General features: G+C 44.3%; 1 protein-coding gene across 1 annotated transcript in view; it reads left to right on the top strand.

Annotated features, from left to right (window-relative positions):
- Positions 1-779: 779 nt before the first annotated feature.
- The window catches only part of DAW1 (dynein assembly factor with WD repeats 1), a 118,333-nt gene continuing 100,896 nt past the window's right edge, over positions 780-18,216 (top strand). The window contains exons 1-3 of the mRNA XM_073581317.1: positions 780-931; positions 3,072-3,144; positions 8,043-8,187. Of these exons, the coding sequence (XP_073437418.1) occupies positions 892-931; positions 3,072-3,144; positions 8,043-8,187 (258 nt within the window). The 5' untranslated portion in view covers positions 780-891. The remainder of the gene's footprint in view (positions 932-3,071; positions 3,145-8,042; positions 8,188-18,216) is intronic.

The following is an 18,216-nucleotide window of genomic DNA, read 5'->3' as shown; positions in this document are numbered from 1 at the left end:
TTTTTCGGACCATTCTCTGTAAACCCTAGAGATGGTTGTGCGTGAAAATCCCAGTAGATCAGCAGTTTCTGAAATTCTCAGACCAGCCCTTCTGGCACCAACAATCATGCCACGTTCAAAGGCACTCAAATCACCTTTCTTCCCCATACTGATGCTCGGTTTGAACTGCAGGAGATTGTCTTGACCATGTCTACATGCCTAAATGCACTGAGTTGCCGCCATGTGATTGGCTGATTAGAAATTAAGTCTTAACACACAGTTGGACAGGTGTACCTAATAAAGTGGCCAGTGAGTGTATATAACTATATGGTATATAATGGCACGGGGATACGCCGCGGCCCCGCTGACTGGACGCTCTGTCCCACTCTTGGTTCCTGCTTTGATTCCTTCTTTCCATTTCGTCGAGGTATAAAGACTGGGACATTAATATTAACAATAAACCAATAAACTCTTTTTCCCCCCTCGTGACTCGCAGTTTATCAGGTCAGGCCTCAGCCCAACCTCACCACATACAGTCTCAGTAAAAGATGGCGGACAAGTTGTCTCGCCCTCATAACACAGAGGCTTTGTGGCTATACTATGTATGTAGCACTGTAGGTCTCATACTCAGGCACATATGACACAAATGGTCGCTACAAGCGCTTGTCTTTATATCTGACAGGATATGCGGGGCGCAGGCGCAGTGGACACTCCTATCACAGAGTTCTGCTGCATTTACTTTCCCGCCACTAACGCGGCGTAGTCCCCCGGCAGGTCACCATGGTTACCAAACTAACGGCACCCAGCTATTTCCTGTCATAGCCCCACCCCTACACGCGCTATGTGCGCTTGCGCAGTCGCAATGTTGTTAGTCTCCACGGTTACTACTGCGCTGTGCCGACAAGACGAAGGATGAAGCTGAAGCGGTTCCTTCTCCGGTATTATCCGCCAGGTGAGAACGAGTGCACACTACGGGGAAGGAGTGATGGAGGGGAAGTACACCATGGTGTGGCCAGAATCGGATGTATTAATCTGGAGTACGGCAGTCACAAAGATATAGTGCACTTACCTCAGTACTACAAGTCCCAGCGTGCAATGCGGAGTCTGGCTACATGGATGACTATTAAATTACTAATCCTGTGCACAGTGAGGACACTTCATAGTGCTGACGCCCCACTGCACAGGGGGCAGGTCCTGCACCTATTATTGGTACAGTGCAGACCCCCCAACCTGTGTACAGTGGTCTCTGATAAGGGGCATAACTACTGGTATGCTGGGCTCCGGCTACACGTGACATGATGATGGCGGCCTCACATGGCGACATCTAATGACAGTCAGCGTGGCCGGCTACACGTGACATGATGATGGCGGCCTCACATGGCGACATCTAATGACAGTCAGCGTGGCCGGCTACACGTGACTTGATGGCAGCCTCACATGGCGACATCTAATGACTGTCAGCGTGGCCGGCTTCATGTGACGTGATGATGGCAGCCTCACATGGCGACATCTAATGACTGTCAGCGCGGCCGGCTACACGTGACATGATGATGGCAGCCTCACATGGCGACATCTAATGACTGTCAGCGCGGCCGGCTACACGTGACATGACATGGCAGCCTCACATGGCGACATCTAATGACCGTCAGCGCGGCCGGCTACACGTGACATAATGATGGCAGCCTCACATTGCAACATCTAATGACCGTCAGCGTGGCCGGCTACACGTGACATAATGATGGCAGCCCCACATGGCGACATCTAATGACTGTCAGCGTGGCTGGCTACACGTGACATAATGATGGCAGCCTCACATGGCAACATCTAATGACCGTCAGCGTTGCCGGCTACACGTGACATGACATGGCAGCCTCACATGGCGACATCTAATGACCATCAGCGTGGTCGGCTTCATGTGACATGATGATGGCAGCCTCACATGGCGACATCTAATGACCGTCAGCGTGGCCGGCTACACGTGACATGATGATGGCAGCCTCACATGGCGACATCTAATGACCGTCAGCGTGGCCGGCTACACGTGACATGATGATGGCAGCCTCACATGGCGACATCTAATGACTGTCAGCGTGGCCGGCTACACGTGACATAATGATGGCAGCCTCACATGGCGACATCTAATGACCGTCAGTGTGGCCGGCTTCATGTGACATGATGATGGCAGCCTCACATGGCGACATCTAATGACCGTCAGCGTGGCCGGCTACACGTGACATGATGATGGCGGCCTCACATGGTGGCATCTAATGACCGTCAGCGTGGCTGGCTACACGTGACATGATGATGGCGGCCTCACATGGCAACATCTAATGACCATCAGCGTGGCCGGCTTCATGTGACATGACGATGGGAGCCTCACATGACGCCATCTAATGACCGTCAGCGTGGCCGGCTACACGTGACATGATGTTGGCAGCCTCACATGGTGACATCTAATGACTGTCAGCGTGGCTGGCTACACGTGACATCTAATGACTGTCAGCGTGGCCGGCTACACGTGACATGATGATGGCAGCCTCACATGACAATCTCTAATGGCTGGCTACACGTGACATGATGTTTACAGCCTCATATGGTGCCATCTAATGACTGTCAGCGTGGCCAGCTACAAGTGACATGATGTTGGCAGCCTCACATGGCGCCATCTAATGACCGTCAGCGTGGCCAGCTACACGTGACATGATGATGGCGGCCTCGCCTGTCAACTTCTTGATATTTGAGCCCTACACTCAGTAGTCGGCATTGTTCAGGTGTTTTGAGGGCTTTCATGTTGCCAGTTAGAGAAGAAAGATAAAGAAGAAAACAGTGTTCCTATTACCTTTGTGCAAGATGGTGTCGTGCACAGACAGGTAATCTGCCACACGGGCCACTATTTCATCACATGGACCATCTGGTCCGTCCTGTTCTGTACTGTGTCTCACGCTTTTTCAATGGTGCCATCATTCATCATGATACTGATAGGGAGAATAAGTACGATGATTGTACTCTATGACATGGGTCAGTGATCTAAGAGATAAGTAGCAGATTTTCCTTCAGTTATTGCATTACATTGTTATATTTTCTTCCCATAGGGATTATCCTGGAGTATGAAAAAGGCGGGGAGCTGAAAACCAAGTCTATTGATTTACTGGACCTGTCCGCCACGTAAGTTCTCTGATCTATACATGTCAAACAAACCCTCGTTTTATTAGTAGTGGCTGAACCAATATGATTTTCAAGGAATAAGAAGCAATAAAAAGTTAATAAATCCCATCATTAACCCCATAGCACAAAAGAACATTTAGTTACTAGTGATGGGCGAAAGTGCTCGGATAACGTCTTATCTGAACATGCTTGGGTGTTATCCGAGTATCTTGGGTATGCTCGTATATTATGTTCGAGTCCACGTGGCTGCATGACTTGTGGCTGTTAGACAGCATGTGGGGATTCCTTTGTAGGGGGGACGAAGAGTCAGCGGGTAACTGCGTGCCGGGTCCGGAACCTGAGAGGCTGCATCCACTGTCCCTGGGGGGAAACTTGAAGGAGGCGGACCTTCCTCACAGCCTGGGGGAAGCCTGAGTGAGCCGGACCTTCCTTCTGTCCAAGGGGGGCGGGGAGAGCCAGAAAGGCACGCACAGCAGCGGAGGAATAAAAGGAAAAAGCGCGCGAAATAGGTCAGTGTGGCGCCAGTGCAGAGCAGTGCGCTCTGCTTCCCCCTCCAGAGAGTGTCAGGGCTGTGACAGGCCGTGCTGCAGCAGACCTGAAGAACGGGGACTGCTGCGTTGTGGGAAGTAGTGTGCCCAGTAGCAATCTGGAGAGAGGGATTGCTGCAGAGCAGAGCCGTGCGGAGCAGAGCCATGCACAGAGAGCAGAGCCGAGCCGGGTGTTGCAGCAGCCACAGAGAGGAGTGCTCCGTCCGGGAGCACCAGCGCCACGCAGACCAGCGTCGCCCGCTGCCAACAGTGGGGACCAAGGAGAGCGGGACATGCAGTGTGTGTCCAGTGACTGCCAGAGAACCAGATGCCGTACACTACTTGACCGTGACGTTGGCAGCGAGTAGTTGCCCTGACACTTTTGACCTGACTTCACCAGTGAAGAATAGTCGTGGAGCCTCGTTGGGCTCAGACAGTACCGTGACCCTTGCTCCTCCGGCCACAGTAGTATATGGACTAGGGGCAGCGGAAGGTGCTGGAGATCGACCGCTGTCACCAGAAGACGGGGTTTTGTGGCACACAGGACCTTCCTGGAAGATACACCGTACCAGCTGTGGCCTGCGCTATGGAGTTCGCAGCAGGAGCTGCAGATTAAGGACTTCCTAACACACGTGCTAACGAACTGCCGTTATCTGAAACTTAGTCCTCCACCTCACCATATGTTTGACATTTATTCGGTTTAATTCACTGTTTAGCCCTTTACCTTCCTGCGTGGAGTATTTCCCCTGTAAATAAACCTGTTAACCCTTGCTCTGCCTCCTGTCCGTTCCTGCTCGAACCTTACACCTTAACAGACAGGCAATCCCTGCTTGTTTTGAGGCTGTCTAACAGCTGCAAATTATGCAGCCGCGGGGACTTGAACATAATATACGAGCACGCCCAAGATACTTGGATAACACCCGAACATGCTCGGATAAGACGTTATATGAGCACGTTCGCCGATCACTAATAGTTACATCATTGCTGAGGTGCCCAAGTGTGGAGAGGGCTCTACTTCACTGCCATTAAAAAAGCATATTAGACATCAGACTGTAAAAGTCCATCAAAATAAAAAATGAATGCATATGGTAAAAAATGTTATGAGAAAAAAATCACTGGAAAAATGAAAACGTTACGGTCTCAGAAAATGGAGAAAAAAAAAATCTTTTTTTTTTTTTTTTAATAAACCCCAGAATTTTTTTCACCACTTAAATAAGAAAAAAACATCTACACAAGTTTGACCTAAAGAATCGGATTTCCAGATTATTTGTACCAAAGAATGAATGCTGTCAAAACAAAACTCAAAGACCATGGCGCAATTGCATTTTTTTCATTATTTTCATTTTCCAATACATTTTGCAGTAGAATGAATGGTTTCATTCAAAACTATAACTCGTCCCGAAAAACACAAGCCCTAATGTTAACGGAAAAATAAAACCGTTATGGCTCTTGGAATAAAGGCAGGAGAAATGCAAACAAAAAGACGAAAATTGAATGCAAAGGTGCAAAGGTCTAAAGAGGTTTAATCAGATCATGTAATAGAAATACATGACAGCCATGCACAGAGACATTGCAGGTATTGCAAGAGGTGTAAGGCGTCCGAGTTCTGCAGATATCGTGTAGTATGATCTAGTATGCACCAGGGCTGTGGAGTCGGAGTCGTGGAGTTGGAGTCGGTATAAAATGGACTGACTCCTAAAATATATAATAAATTGGGTACAGTAGTTCAATGCAGAATGTGCTGAATATTTTTTCATAGGAATTTGGGAAAGTTATGAAAAGCCCTATAAATGGCTGTTCTGTTCCTGATCTAAGGCTACATTCACACGCAGCATTTTTGCTGCGTTTTTTGTGGATACGTTTTTCAGCTGCAAAAGCTGATCAGATTTTTAAAAAACCGCATCACCTGAAAGGTTTTTGAGCTCATAGATAATGTTTTCAATATCAAAAGCAGATTAGAAATCTGCTCTATCTATCCATTTATCCATATCTGCCTATCCATATCTTATCTGTACCAAAAAGAATGAAAGCCGGGTAGCACACAGACTAACACTTCCTGCCAGGCAAAGGAGGAGGAAAGAGCGTCTCAAACATCATTAATAAGATATTTTGTAAGTGACAAAGTTACTGTAACAATGACAGCAGATATGTCTAAAAGACGGCTCATACAGCTTGTTGTGAAGGACGGTGTACCATTATCATTATTTGCACGACCAGCTTTTACAGCTCTTAATGGAGAAATGGCCCCCAAACTTGGTGTTTCTCTGGAAAGAGAAAGTATTAGAAAATTAGTGATTGAAGAAGCCCTTAAACAAAAGGAAGATCTTAAAAAGACTCTCAAAAGACGCTTCATGTTTCTTAAAATGGATGCCTGCATACGTCACAGAGTGAACTATTTTGCCATCAATGTTCGATATGTTTGTGACAACAAAAATTGTTACCAACACGCTGGCAGTAAAAGATACTAAAGCTCATCACAGCAGCCAGTTTCTCCAGGCCTTAGTGGAAAAAGTTCTGCAAGGATACGAACTCAAAAAAAGAACAGGTTCTTGCTGTTGTAACGGAGAATGCTTCAAACATAAGTACAATTACACTGATGAATGAGAGTAATGAACAACAGCTAGAGGAACATTTAGGATTCAGTATGTTTGAGATGGAAGGCCACAGTGCTGTTCATGTAACTGAGGAACAAACAGATATTACTACAGAAGAACAGCAAAATTATACTGTAGAAATAGATGATCTTGTTGACGCTGCTTCAAAACACTTTCCTATTCATCACATGCGCTGTGTTGTGCACACGCTGCAGCGGGCAATAAGAGATAGTTTGCAAGATGGACATGCTGGAAATCTGATTGAAAAAGTGAGGAAATTGGTTATTGCCGCCAGAACCCCTAAAATTGATTCCATCTTGAAGAGACGTGCTGTAAAAGGGCAATTGTTGATCAACTAAAACCGTTTTTTATAGATATGGCGAACCCTCAGGGAACCCTAAATGAAGGTCAATGGACACAGATGGCTGAATTGAAGGAATTGCTTAATCACCCATTTACTGTGACTAAAAAATTACAAGCTGAGGATTTAACTCCTGGCATTTTCATGAGGGAGCGGAATAACTTGCTGTTTAATCGCAGATGGCATTTCTGCTTCAATGAAACGGAGAGAGACACAGCTATTGGATTCTGGCAGCTGTTTATGTGGACCCAAGTCATCGTATATTGCTTGATGATCAACAGCTTACTAAAGGAAAAGAAGCTCTGACTGAGGTAGCAGTTAGGATGAGTGGCCTACAGGAGGACTGCCAGGCGCAAGAGGACTCGGGTCCTGACAGTGCTACTGCTGCCATATCTTCATCCTCATCAGATGAGAAGTTTGACTTTGACAAGTATTTGTATGACATGGAGCAGGCAAAGCGTTGCTGCAAGGAAAAAGATTTCACTCTGTCTCCTATAGCAAGAAGATTGACCATATTTCAGCAAAATGTTTCACTTGTTCTCAAAGAAAAAGAAAAATTCAACCGTTCATCAAAACTGACTGTGCATGAGGCAATTCCTTTATACCCGGAAATTGTTAGAGATGTTCCCATGTGGTTACGGCTTTGCCTCCAACCCAAGTTACTGTAGAGAGGTTGTTCTCTAGCCTTAAAATTATTAGGTCAGATTTGAGGTCATCTATGAAGGAGGATCTGATGGAGGCAATTCTATTTCTTAGAACAAATTCATAGACTGCACAAATGTTATTTAGTATGTTTTTGTTGAAAACTTTTTTGCCACTTATAGGTTATTACATAGTGATATATATATATGTAATCGATATTACATAGTGTATTACATGTTTACAACTTATTACAGTTTTTTGTGTAAAGTTGTATTCCAATAAATATTATGTTCTATCTAAATATCTTGATTATTGTATCATAAAAATGATTAAATGTCTGATGTTCACATTGTACTAGAATAAATTTTTCACTTAAATATAAGCAATATATGTGGGAGTTGGAGTCGGTGTAAGGGAAATTGAGGAGTCGGAGTCGCAGGTTTGGCTTACCGACTCCACAGCCCTGGTATGCACATGATCTTATTATCGGGCCAACAAAACATCGGATCGCACTCGGACCAATGTTATTCTATGGGGCCATGCATATGTTCCTTTTTTTTTTTCTCAGACAGAGACTGTTCGAGGAAGAAAATTGCAGCATTCCCAAGTTGGATCCAGTTATCTGATTGCACTTAACCATGCAGGTCGATGAGTCCGTAGAATGATGTAACATTTCTAAACTATCCATTAGATAGGTGCTAATTCATGAAGACCCCTTAATAGAAATACACAGATATGCAGAAGTGGATATCACCAAGTGGCTCTCTTTTGTAGGACCGATGTGCAGCTACTTGTAGAAGACATAAGAAAAGCCGAACCTCTTATTACTGCCTCCCGCACCGAGCAAGTGAAGCACCTCATCCTAAGGCTACAAGAGAAGATAGGACAGCAGGACCACCACAAGTTCTATCTATTCAAGGTCAGTGCCGGGAACTGTATCATCCATGATTTACTCTTAGGGGTACTTCACACTAAGCGAGATCGCTAGCGAGATCGCTGAAACGTCACCGATTTTGTGACGCAACAGCGACCTCGCCAGCGATCTCGTTACGTGTGACACATAGCAGCGACCAGGCCCCCGCTGCGATGTCGCTGATCGTACTTGAATGTCCTGCGCCATTTTTTCATCGTCGGTGTCAAACACAGCGATGCGCGCTGGCCAGCGGGACACCGACGATGAAAAAATGGCCCAGGACATTCGAGTACGATCAGCGACCTCGTTAGCGACTCAGAACTCAGGGACGCAGGCGTGAGTCGTCAGATAGCTGCTGTGTGACAAGGTCCCAACGACCGCCGAGGTCGTTATGCGGATCGCTGGATCGTTGCTGCATCGTTGGGTAAATCTGACTGTTTGACAGCTTACTAGCGACCATTTAGCGACGCACCAGCGATCCTTAACAGATTATATCATTGTCGGGATCGCTGGTGCGTCGCTAAGTGTAACGGGGCTTTACGGCTCTTAGTCACATATCTTTGGGAGTATATATTTGGCATGTGTTGGATGGCTATAAAAGCTGCTGGCAGATAAGCTAAATTCACACATTTTGATGTCTGATTACCTGCTATGTATTGGTATTAGAATTTAGCAAAAAGATTTGCCTTACTCGTGTCGGTTCTCCATAGCAACCAGACCACGGCAGTACAAATTTCCTCAGCCAGCACTTGACTGCTGGCATCTTTGGCACCTCTTATGATTACTAGGCCACCGGTATGCCATGATGACAAATGAGGTCTAGACACTAAGCCTCATGGGACCTTATGACGTTATGGGCATGGTAATCACAGGAGGTGCCTAGTGCTGGTGGAGCAAGTTGGTAGTGCCTTGGTCCAGCTGCCACAGAATATCGACATTAATGCTGGACTTGGGTTTTGTGAATATTTATGCTCAGCTCTGGTTTTTATGCCTTTTTATTTTGCAGTCTGTATTTGTGCAATAGACCATGTTGTATATGTTTTACGATGGGAACTCTATGGGTAATGATCCACTTTATAGCAATACAGTGCGATATGGAAGAAAACAGAAGCCAGCTCACCCATTAATCCAATAGGTGAAGTTATGATCCTTGCTTGCAAGGAGATTACGTTAGTCTGATTTGCTAACACCATTGCACCCTACCATCCGAGGTACATGTCGTGGACAGCCTGCAACGTTGGCTAAAAATGTGAACGATGCTTTACTGGTATTTGAAATGTTTGAGTCGTGAACCTCTGCTGAGAACATAGACAGGCAGCACATATGACGTCTGGAGAAAATACAAATAATAGACGGACCTGTTGGACAATCCATGGATTTGTGGATTTTGGGTATCAAATACCAAATTGTTTTGTTTAAGATTTTAAACCAATCATTTGTCTGCAAAATATTTAGAAAACTCCCCTTTACATCCTTCTCCTAAGGCTGGAGTCACACTAAGCGTATGAAAAAACGGTCCGATTCTTCCTGCCGAGAGTCGCAGGAGTGTCATGCAAGTACAATCCGATTTCTCACACCTAGCATCCGATTTACATCCGAATACAGTGTGATTGCTATCTGATTGCAATGCGATTTTAAAGGCCCTGTCTCACATAGAGAGATCGCTAATGCGTCACCGATTTTGTGACGCAACAGCGATCTCGCTACATGTGACACGCAGCAGCGACCGTCCCCCCTGCTGGATATCTCTGATTGTGCAGGAATGTCTTGGGCCATTTTTTCGTCGTCGGCGTCCTGCTGGCCAGCATTCATCGCTGTGTTTGATCGCTGGATCGTTGCTGCGTCGCTGAAGAGATCTGCCTGTTTGGCAGCTTACTAGCGATGCACCAGCGATCCCTACCAGGTCGCATCGTTGTTGGGATCAATGGTGCGTCGCTAAGTGAAACGGGACCCTAACATGAGCTTTTACATACAGCAATTCTCTATGTCATTTACACATCATTTTCAAATGAAATTTTCATCAAAACACACACACATATATATACTTATAGAAAGAAAAGCCGGAAATTCATGTGCCGCGTACAGTAATACCACAGCGTGACAGGTTAGAATAGAATAGATAGAATAGATATAAACACATAGAATACAGATATATAGTTGTCAGTGACACACTTTCAGTGCAGCAAGCTCACTCCAGAAGTTCATTGTGGATCTCTGAATGATCTAATGTTGTCCTAAATGACTAATGATGATAAATATAATCCACCTGTGTGTAATCAAGTCTCCGTATAAATGCACCTGCTCTGTGATAGTCTCAGGGTTCTGTTTGAAGCACAGAGAGCTTCATGAAGACCAAGGAACACAACAGGCAGGTCCGTGATACTGTTGTTGAGAAGATTAAAGCCGGATTTGGATACAAGATGATTTCCAAAACTTTAACCCCTTAAGCCCCAAGGGTGGTTTGCACGTTAATGACCGGGCCATTTTTTACATTTCTGACCTCTGTCCCTTTATGAGGTAATAACTCTGAAACGCTTCCATGGATCTCGGTGATTCTGACATTGTTTTCTCGTGACATATTGTACTTCATGTTAGTGGTAAAATTTCATTCAAATAACTTGCGTTTATTTGTGAAAAAAATCGGAAATTTGGCGAAAATTTTGAAAATTTCGCAATTTTCCAACTTTGAATTTTTATTCCCTTAAATCACAGAGATACGGCACACAAAAAACTTGATAAGTAACATTTCCCACATGTTTACTTTACATCAGCACAATTTTGGAACCAAAATATTTTTTTGTTAGGAAGTTATAAGGGTTAAAAATTGACCAGCGATTTCTCATTTTTGCAACACCATTTTATTTTTACGGACCACATCACATTTGAAGTCACTTTGATGGGTCTATATGATAGAAAATGCACAAAAGTGACACCATTCTAAAAACTGCACCCCTTAAGGTGCTCAAAACCACATTCAAAAAGTTTATTAACCCTTTAGGTGCGTCACAGGAATTTTTTGAATATTTAAAAAAAAAAAAATGAACATTTAACTTTTTTTCACAAAAAAAAATACTTCAGGTTCAATTTTTTTTATTTTACCAAGGGTAACAGGAGAAATTGGACTGCAAAAGTTATTGTGAAATTTGTCCTGAGTACGCTGATACCTGATATGTGGGGGGGAACCACTGTTTCAGCGCATGGCAGACCTTAGAAGGGAAGGAGCGCCGTTTGACTTTTTCAATGCAAAATTGGCTGGAATTCTGATCGGACACCATGTCACGTTTGGAGAGCCCCTGATCTACCTAAACAGTGGAAACCCCCCACAAGTGACCCCATTTTGGAAACTAGACCCCCCCAAGGAACTTATCTAGATATGTGGTGAGAACTTTGAACCCATAAGGGCTTCACAGAAGTTTATAACATACAGCGTACAATTAAAAAAATCATATTTTTTCCACAAAAATGATCTTTTCACTCTCAATTCTTATTTTTCCAAGGGTAACAGGACCCTAAAAGTTATTGTGCAATTTGTCCTGCGTACGCTGATACCCCATATGTGGGGGTAGACCACTATTTGGGCGCATGGCAGAGCTCGGAAGGGAAGCAGCGCCATTTGACGTTTTTGGCTGGAATTGAGATCGGACACCATGTCGCGTTTGGAAGAGCCCCTGATGTACCAAAACAGTCGAAACACCCCCATAAATGACACCATTTTGGAAACTAGACCCCCCATGGAACTTATCTAGATGTGTGGTGAGCACTTTGACCCCTCCACTGCTTCACAGAAGTTTATAACGCCCGGGCGTGAAAATAAAAAATTCGTATTTTTTCCACAAACATGATCTTTTAGTCACCAATTTTTTTATTTTCCCAAGGGTACCAGGAAAAATTGGACCCCAAAAGTTGTTGTCCAATTTGTCCTGAGTACGCTGATACCCCATATGTGAGAGAAAACTACTGTATGGGCACACATCGGGTCTCGGAACGGAAGTAGTGACGTTTTGGAATGCAAACTTTGATGGAATGGTCTGCGAGTATCATGTGCGTTTGGAGAGCCCCTGATGTACCTAAACTATTGAAACTCCCCACAAGTGACCCCAATTTTGGAAACTAGACCCCCCACAAAACTTATCTAGATGTGTGGTGAGCACTTTGAACCCTCAAGTGCTTCACAGAAGTTTATAACGCCCGGGCATGAAAATAAAAAGATCATTTTTTTCCACAAAAATGATATTTTTGCCCCCAATTTTTTATTTTCCTAAGGGTAACAGGAGAAATTGGACCCCAAAAGTTGTTTTGCAATTTGTCCTGAGTAGGCTGATACCCCATATGTGGGGGTAAAACACTGTTTGGGCGTATGGCAGAGCTTGGAAGGGAAGGACCACCATTTGACTTTTTCAACTCAGAATTGGCTGGAATTGAGATCAGACGCCATGTTGCATTTGGAGAACACCTGATGTGCCCAAACAGTGGAAACCCCCAATTCTAACCCCAAGACACCCCTAACCCTAATCTCAGCCCTAACCCTAACCCTAACCCTAGCCCTGGCCCTAACCCTAGCCCTAACCCTAACCCTAATGGGAAAATGGAAATAAATACATTTTCTTTTAATTTTATTATTTTTCCCTAACTAAGGGGGTGATAACGGGGGTTTGATTTACTATTTATGGCGGTTTTTATGTTTGGCAGCTGTCGCACGCTAAAAGACGCTTTTTTTTGTAAAAATAGTTTTTGCATCACCACATATTGAGAGCTATAATTTTTTCTGTATTTTGACCCACTGAGTCATATGAGGTCTTAATTTTTGCGGGACGAGTTGACGTTTTTATTGGTACCATTTTCGGGCACGTGACATTTTTTGATCGCTTTTTATTCCGATTTTTGGGACGCAGAATGAAGAATAACCAGCGTTTCATGAATTTCTTTTGGGGGGTTGCTTTTACACCGTTCCGCGTGCGATAAAATTGATAAAGCAGCTTTATTCTTCGGGTCAGTACGGTTACAGCGATACCTCATTTAGGTCGTTTTTTTATGTTTTGTCGGTTTTATGCAATGAAAACTTATTTTATATAAAAAAATTATTATTTTTGCATCGCTTTATTCTGCAAGCTATAACTTTTTTATTTTTTCGCTGATGATGCTGTATGGCAGCTCGTTTTTTGCAGGACAAGATGACGTTTTCAGCGGTACCATGGATATTTATATGCGTCTTTTTGATCGCGCGTTATTGCACTTTTTGTTCGGCGGTATGATAATAAATCATTATTTTTTGCTTCGTTTTTTATTTTTTATGGGGTACGCTAAAGGGGTTAACTAATGGGACAGTTTTATAGGGCAGGTCGTTACGGACGCGGCAATACCAAATATGTGTGTACTTTTATTGTTTTTTTTTTTCAAGAAATGAATTTATTGGGGGAATATATATTATTTTTTTTATTTTAACTTTATTACATTGTCCCAGGTGGGACATCACTGTCCTGTGACAGATCGCTGATCTGTCACATCACAGATCACTGTGACAGATCAGCGATCTGTCACAGGCAGTGCAGCAGGCTGCCTCGTGCCTGCGCTTTCCAGGCACTGAGGAAGCCGGCTCCCTGCAGGCCCCCGAAGGTCCCCCGTCGCCACCTTGGATTCGGGGGCCTGCAGGGAAGGAGCCCCCCGCAGCAGCGCTGCACATTGCGCTGCCGTGGGGGGCTCAGGGAAGTACGGAGGGAGCCCCCTCCCTGCCGATGCTTCCCTTTAACCCCCGGTACACCGCGGTCGTGTTTGATCGCGGTGTGCAAGGGGTTAACGTGTCAGGGGCGGTCCGTGACTGCCCCTCACATTGTGCCGGGTGTCAGCTGTGATAATCAGCTGACACCTGGCCGCGATCAGCGGCGCTCACCACGTGGGTGCCGCTGATCGCTATGACGTACTATCCCGTCCCTGGGAATTAAGTCCCAGGGCACATGGACGGGATAGTACGTCTCATGGCAGAAAGGGGTTAAACATTCCAAGGAGCACTGTGCAAGCGATCATATTGAAATGGAAGGAGTATCATACCACTGCAAATCTACCAAGACCCGGCCGTCCCTCTAAACTTTCATCTCAAACAAGGAGAAGACTGAACAGAGATGCAGCCAAGAGGCCCATGATCACTGTGAATGAACTGGAGAGATCTACAGCTGAGGTGGGACAGTCTGACCATAGGACAACAATCAGTCGCACACTGCACAAATCTGGCCTTTATGGAAGAGTGGCAAGAAGAAAGCCATTTCTCAAAGATATCCATAAAAAGTGTCATTTAAAGTTTGCAACAAGCCACCTGGGAGACACACCAAACATGTGGAAGAAGGTGCTCTGGTCAGATGAAACCAAACTCGAACTTTTTGGCAACAATGCCAAACGATGTGTTTGGCTTAAAGGCAACACAGCTCATCACCCTAAACACACCATCCCCACTGTCAAACATGGTGGTGGCAGCATCATGGTTTGGGCCTGCTTTTCTTCATCAGGGACAGGGAAGATGGTTAAATTTGATGGGAAGATGGATGGAGCCAAATACAGGACCATTCTTGAAGAGAACCTGTTCGAGTCTGCAAAAGACCTGAGACTGGGACGGAGATTTGTCTTCCAACAAGACAATGATCCCAAACATAAAGCAAAATCTACAATGGAATCGTTCACAAATAAACGTATCCAGGTGTTAGAATGGCCAAGTCAAAGTCCAGACCTGAATCCAATCGAGAATCTGTGGAAAGAGCTGAAAACTGCTGTTCACAAACGATCTCCATCAAACCTCACTGAGCTCGAGCTGTTTGCCAAGGAAGAATGGGAAAGAATTTCAGTCTCTCGATGTACAAAAACTGATAGAGACATACCCCAAGCGACTTGCAGCTGTAATCGCAGCAAAAGGTGGCGCAACAAAGTATTAAGTTAAAGGGGCTGAATAATATTCCACGCCCCACTTTTCAGTTTTTGAATTTAAAATAACCAATAAATTTCATTCAACTTCACAGTTGTGTCCCACTTGTTGATTCTTCACCAAAAATTTACATTTGGTATCTTTATGTTTGAAGCATGATATGTGGGAAAAGGTTGAAAAGTTCCAGGGGGGCTGAATACTTTTGCAAGGCACTATGTGTATATATACAGTACAGACCAAAGGTTTGGAAACACCTTCTCATTCAAAGCGTTTTCTGTATTTTCATGAATATGAAAATTGTAGATTCACTCTGAAGGCATCAAAACTATGAATTTTAACACATGTGGAATTATATAATTAACAAAAAAGTGTGAAACAACTGAAAATACTGCGTGTCTTATATTCTAGGTTCTTCAAAGTAGCCACATTTTGCTTTGATTACTGATTTGCACACTCTTGGCATTCTCTTGATGAGCTTCAAGAGCAAGTCACCGGAAATGGTTTTCACTTCACAGGTGTGCCCTGTCAGGTTTAATAAGTGGGATTTCTTGCCTTATAAATGGGGTTGGGACCATCAGTTGTGTTGTGCAGAAGTCTGGTGGATACACAGCTGATAGTCCCACTGAATAGACTGTTAGAATTTGTATTATGGCAAGAAAAAAGCAGCTAAGTAAAGAAAAACGAGCGGCTATCATTACTTTAAGAAATGAAGGTCAGTCAGTCCGAAAAATTGGGAAAACTTTGAAGAACCTGAAGAAACTTCAAGAAGAACCTGAAGACCCACCTGTTCCGACAAGCCTACAGCCTGCAATGATCCTCAGTCTACTGAACCACCGCACAACCAGCTCTACCCTCTCCTAGTGTATCCTCACCCATCCCTGTAGACTGTGAGCCCTCGCGGGCAGGGTCCTCTCTCCTTCTGTACTTGTGTGTCCCTTGTCTTGCACATGTTTATTGTACTTGTCTATATTTCCCCTTTTCCCATGTAAAGCGTCATGGAATAAATGGCGCTATATAAATGTATAATAATAATGAAGTGTCCCCAAGTGCAGTGGCAAAAACCATCAAGCGCTACAAAGAAACTGGCTCACATGAGGACTGCCCCAGGAAAGGAAGACCAAGAGTCACCTCTGCTGCGGAGGATAAGTTCATCCTAGTCACCAGCCTCAGAAATCGCAGGTTAACAGCAGCTCAGATTAGAGACCAGATCAATGCCACACAGAGTTCTTGCAGCAGACACATCTCTACAACAACTGTTAAGAGGAGACTTTGTGCAGCAGGCCTTCATGGTAAAATAGCTGCTAGGAAACCACTGCTAAGGACAGGCAACAAGCAGAAGAGACTTGTTTGGGCTAAGGAACACAAGGAATGGACATTTGACCAGTGGAAATCTGTGCTTTGGTCTGATGAGTCCAAATTTTAGATCTTTGGTTCCAACCACTGTGTCTTTGTGCGACGCAGAAAAGGTGAACGGATGGACTCTACATGCCTAGTTCCCACCGTGAAGCATGGAGGAGGAGGTGTGATGGTGTGGGGGTGCTTTGCTGGTGACACTGTGGAGGATTTATTCAAAATTGAAGGCATACTGAACCAGCATGGCTACCACAGCATCTTGCAGCGGCATGCTATTCCATCCGCTTTGCGTTTAGTTGGACCATCATTTATTTTTCATCAGGACAATGACCCCAAAAACACCTCCAGGGTGTGTAAGGGATATTTGACCAAAAAGGAGAGTGAGGGGGTGCTACGCCAGATGACCTGGCCTCCACAGTCACCAGACCGGAACCCAATCGAGATGGTTTGGGGTGAGCTGGACCGCAGAGTGAAGGCAAAAGGGCCAACAAGTGCTAAGCATCTCTGGGAACTCCTTCAAGACTGTTGGAAGACCATTTCCGGTGACTACCTCTTGAAGCTCATCAAGAGAATGCCAAAATTGTGCAAAGCAGTAATCAAAGCAAAAGGTGGCTACTTTGAAGAATCTAGAATATAAGACATATTTTCAGTTGTTTCACACTTTTTTTGTTAATTATATAATTCCACATGTGTTAATTCATAGTTTTGATGCCTTCAGAGTGAATCTACAATTTTCATAGTCATGAAAATAAAGAAAACTCTTTGAATGAGAAGTGCGTCCAAACTTGTGGTCTGTACTGTGTGTGTGTGTGTGTGTGTGTGTGTATATACAGTATATATATATATATATATATATATATATATATCTACCTGCTGTATGTGTATTTACTCTATGTAATCTATCTCTTCCAATCTGTCGGCTCCTGCAGTGATTTTCCAATACACGGCACATGAATTGCCGGCTTTCTATCTATCTATCTATCTATCTATCTATCTATCTATCTATCTATCTATCTATCTATCTGTGTGTGTCACTGACATCTATATATCTATGTATTCTATGTGTATATACAGTTTTGGCCAAAAGTATTGACACCCCTGCAATTTTGTCAGATAATACTCAGTTTCTTCCTGAAAATGATTGCAAACACAAATTCTTTGATATTATTATCTTCATTTAATTTGTCTTAAATGAAAAAATACATAAGAGAATGAAGCAAAAAGCCAAACATTGATCATTTCACACAAAACTCCAAAAATGGGCCAGACAAAAGTATTGGCACCCTCAGCCTAATACTTGGTTGCACAACCTTTAGCCAAAATAACTGCGACCAACCGCTTCCGGTAACCATTAATGAGTTTCTTACAATGCTCTGCTGGAATTTTAGACCATTCTTCTTTGGCAAACTGCTCCAGGTCCCTGATATTTGAAGGGTGCCTTCTCCAAACTGCCATTTTTAGATCTCTCCACAGGTGTTCTATGGGATTCAGGTCTGGACTCATTGCTGGCCACCTTAGAAGTCTCCAGTGCTTTCTCTCAAACCATTTTCTAGTGCTTTTTGAAGTGTGTTTTGGGTCATTGTCCTGCTGGAAGACCCATGACCTCTGAGGGAGACCCAGCTTTCTCACACTGGGCCCTACATTATGCTGCAAAATTTGTTGGTAGTCTTCTGACTTCATAATGCCATGCACACGGTCAAGCAGTCCAGTGCCAGAGGCATCAAAGCAACCCCAAAACATCAGGGAACCTCCGCCATGTTTAACTGTAGGGACCG

Source organism: Dendrobates tinctorius, unplaced genomic scaffold (genome assembly GCF_039654945.1).
Source record: "Dendrobates tinctorius isolate UK_male_01 unplaced genomic scaffold, ASM3965494v1 ptg000069l, whole genome shotgun sequence".
Classification (NCBI taxonomy): Eukaryota; Metazoa; Chordata; class Amphibia; order Anura; family Dendrobatidae; genus Dendrobates; species Dendrobates tinctorius.
Note: the sequence above shows the minus strand (reverse complement) of the source record. Positions and strands in the feature narration are given on the sequence as shown.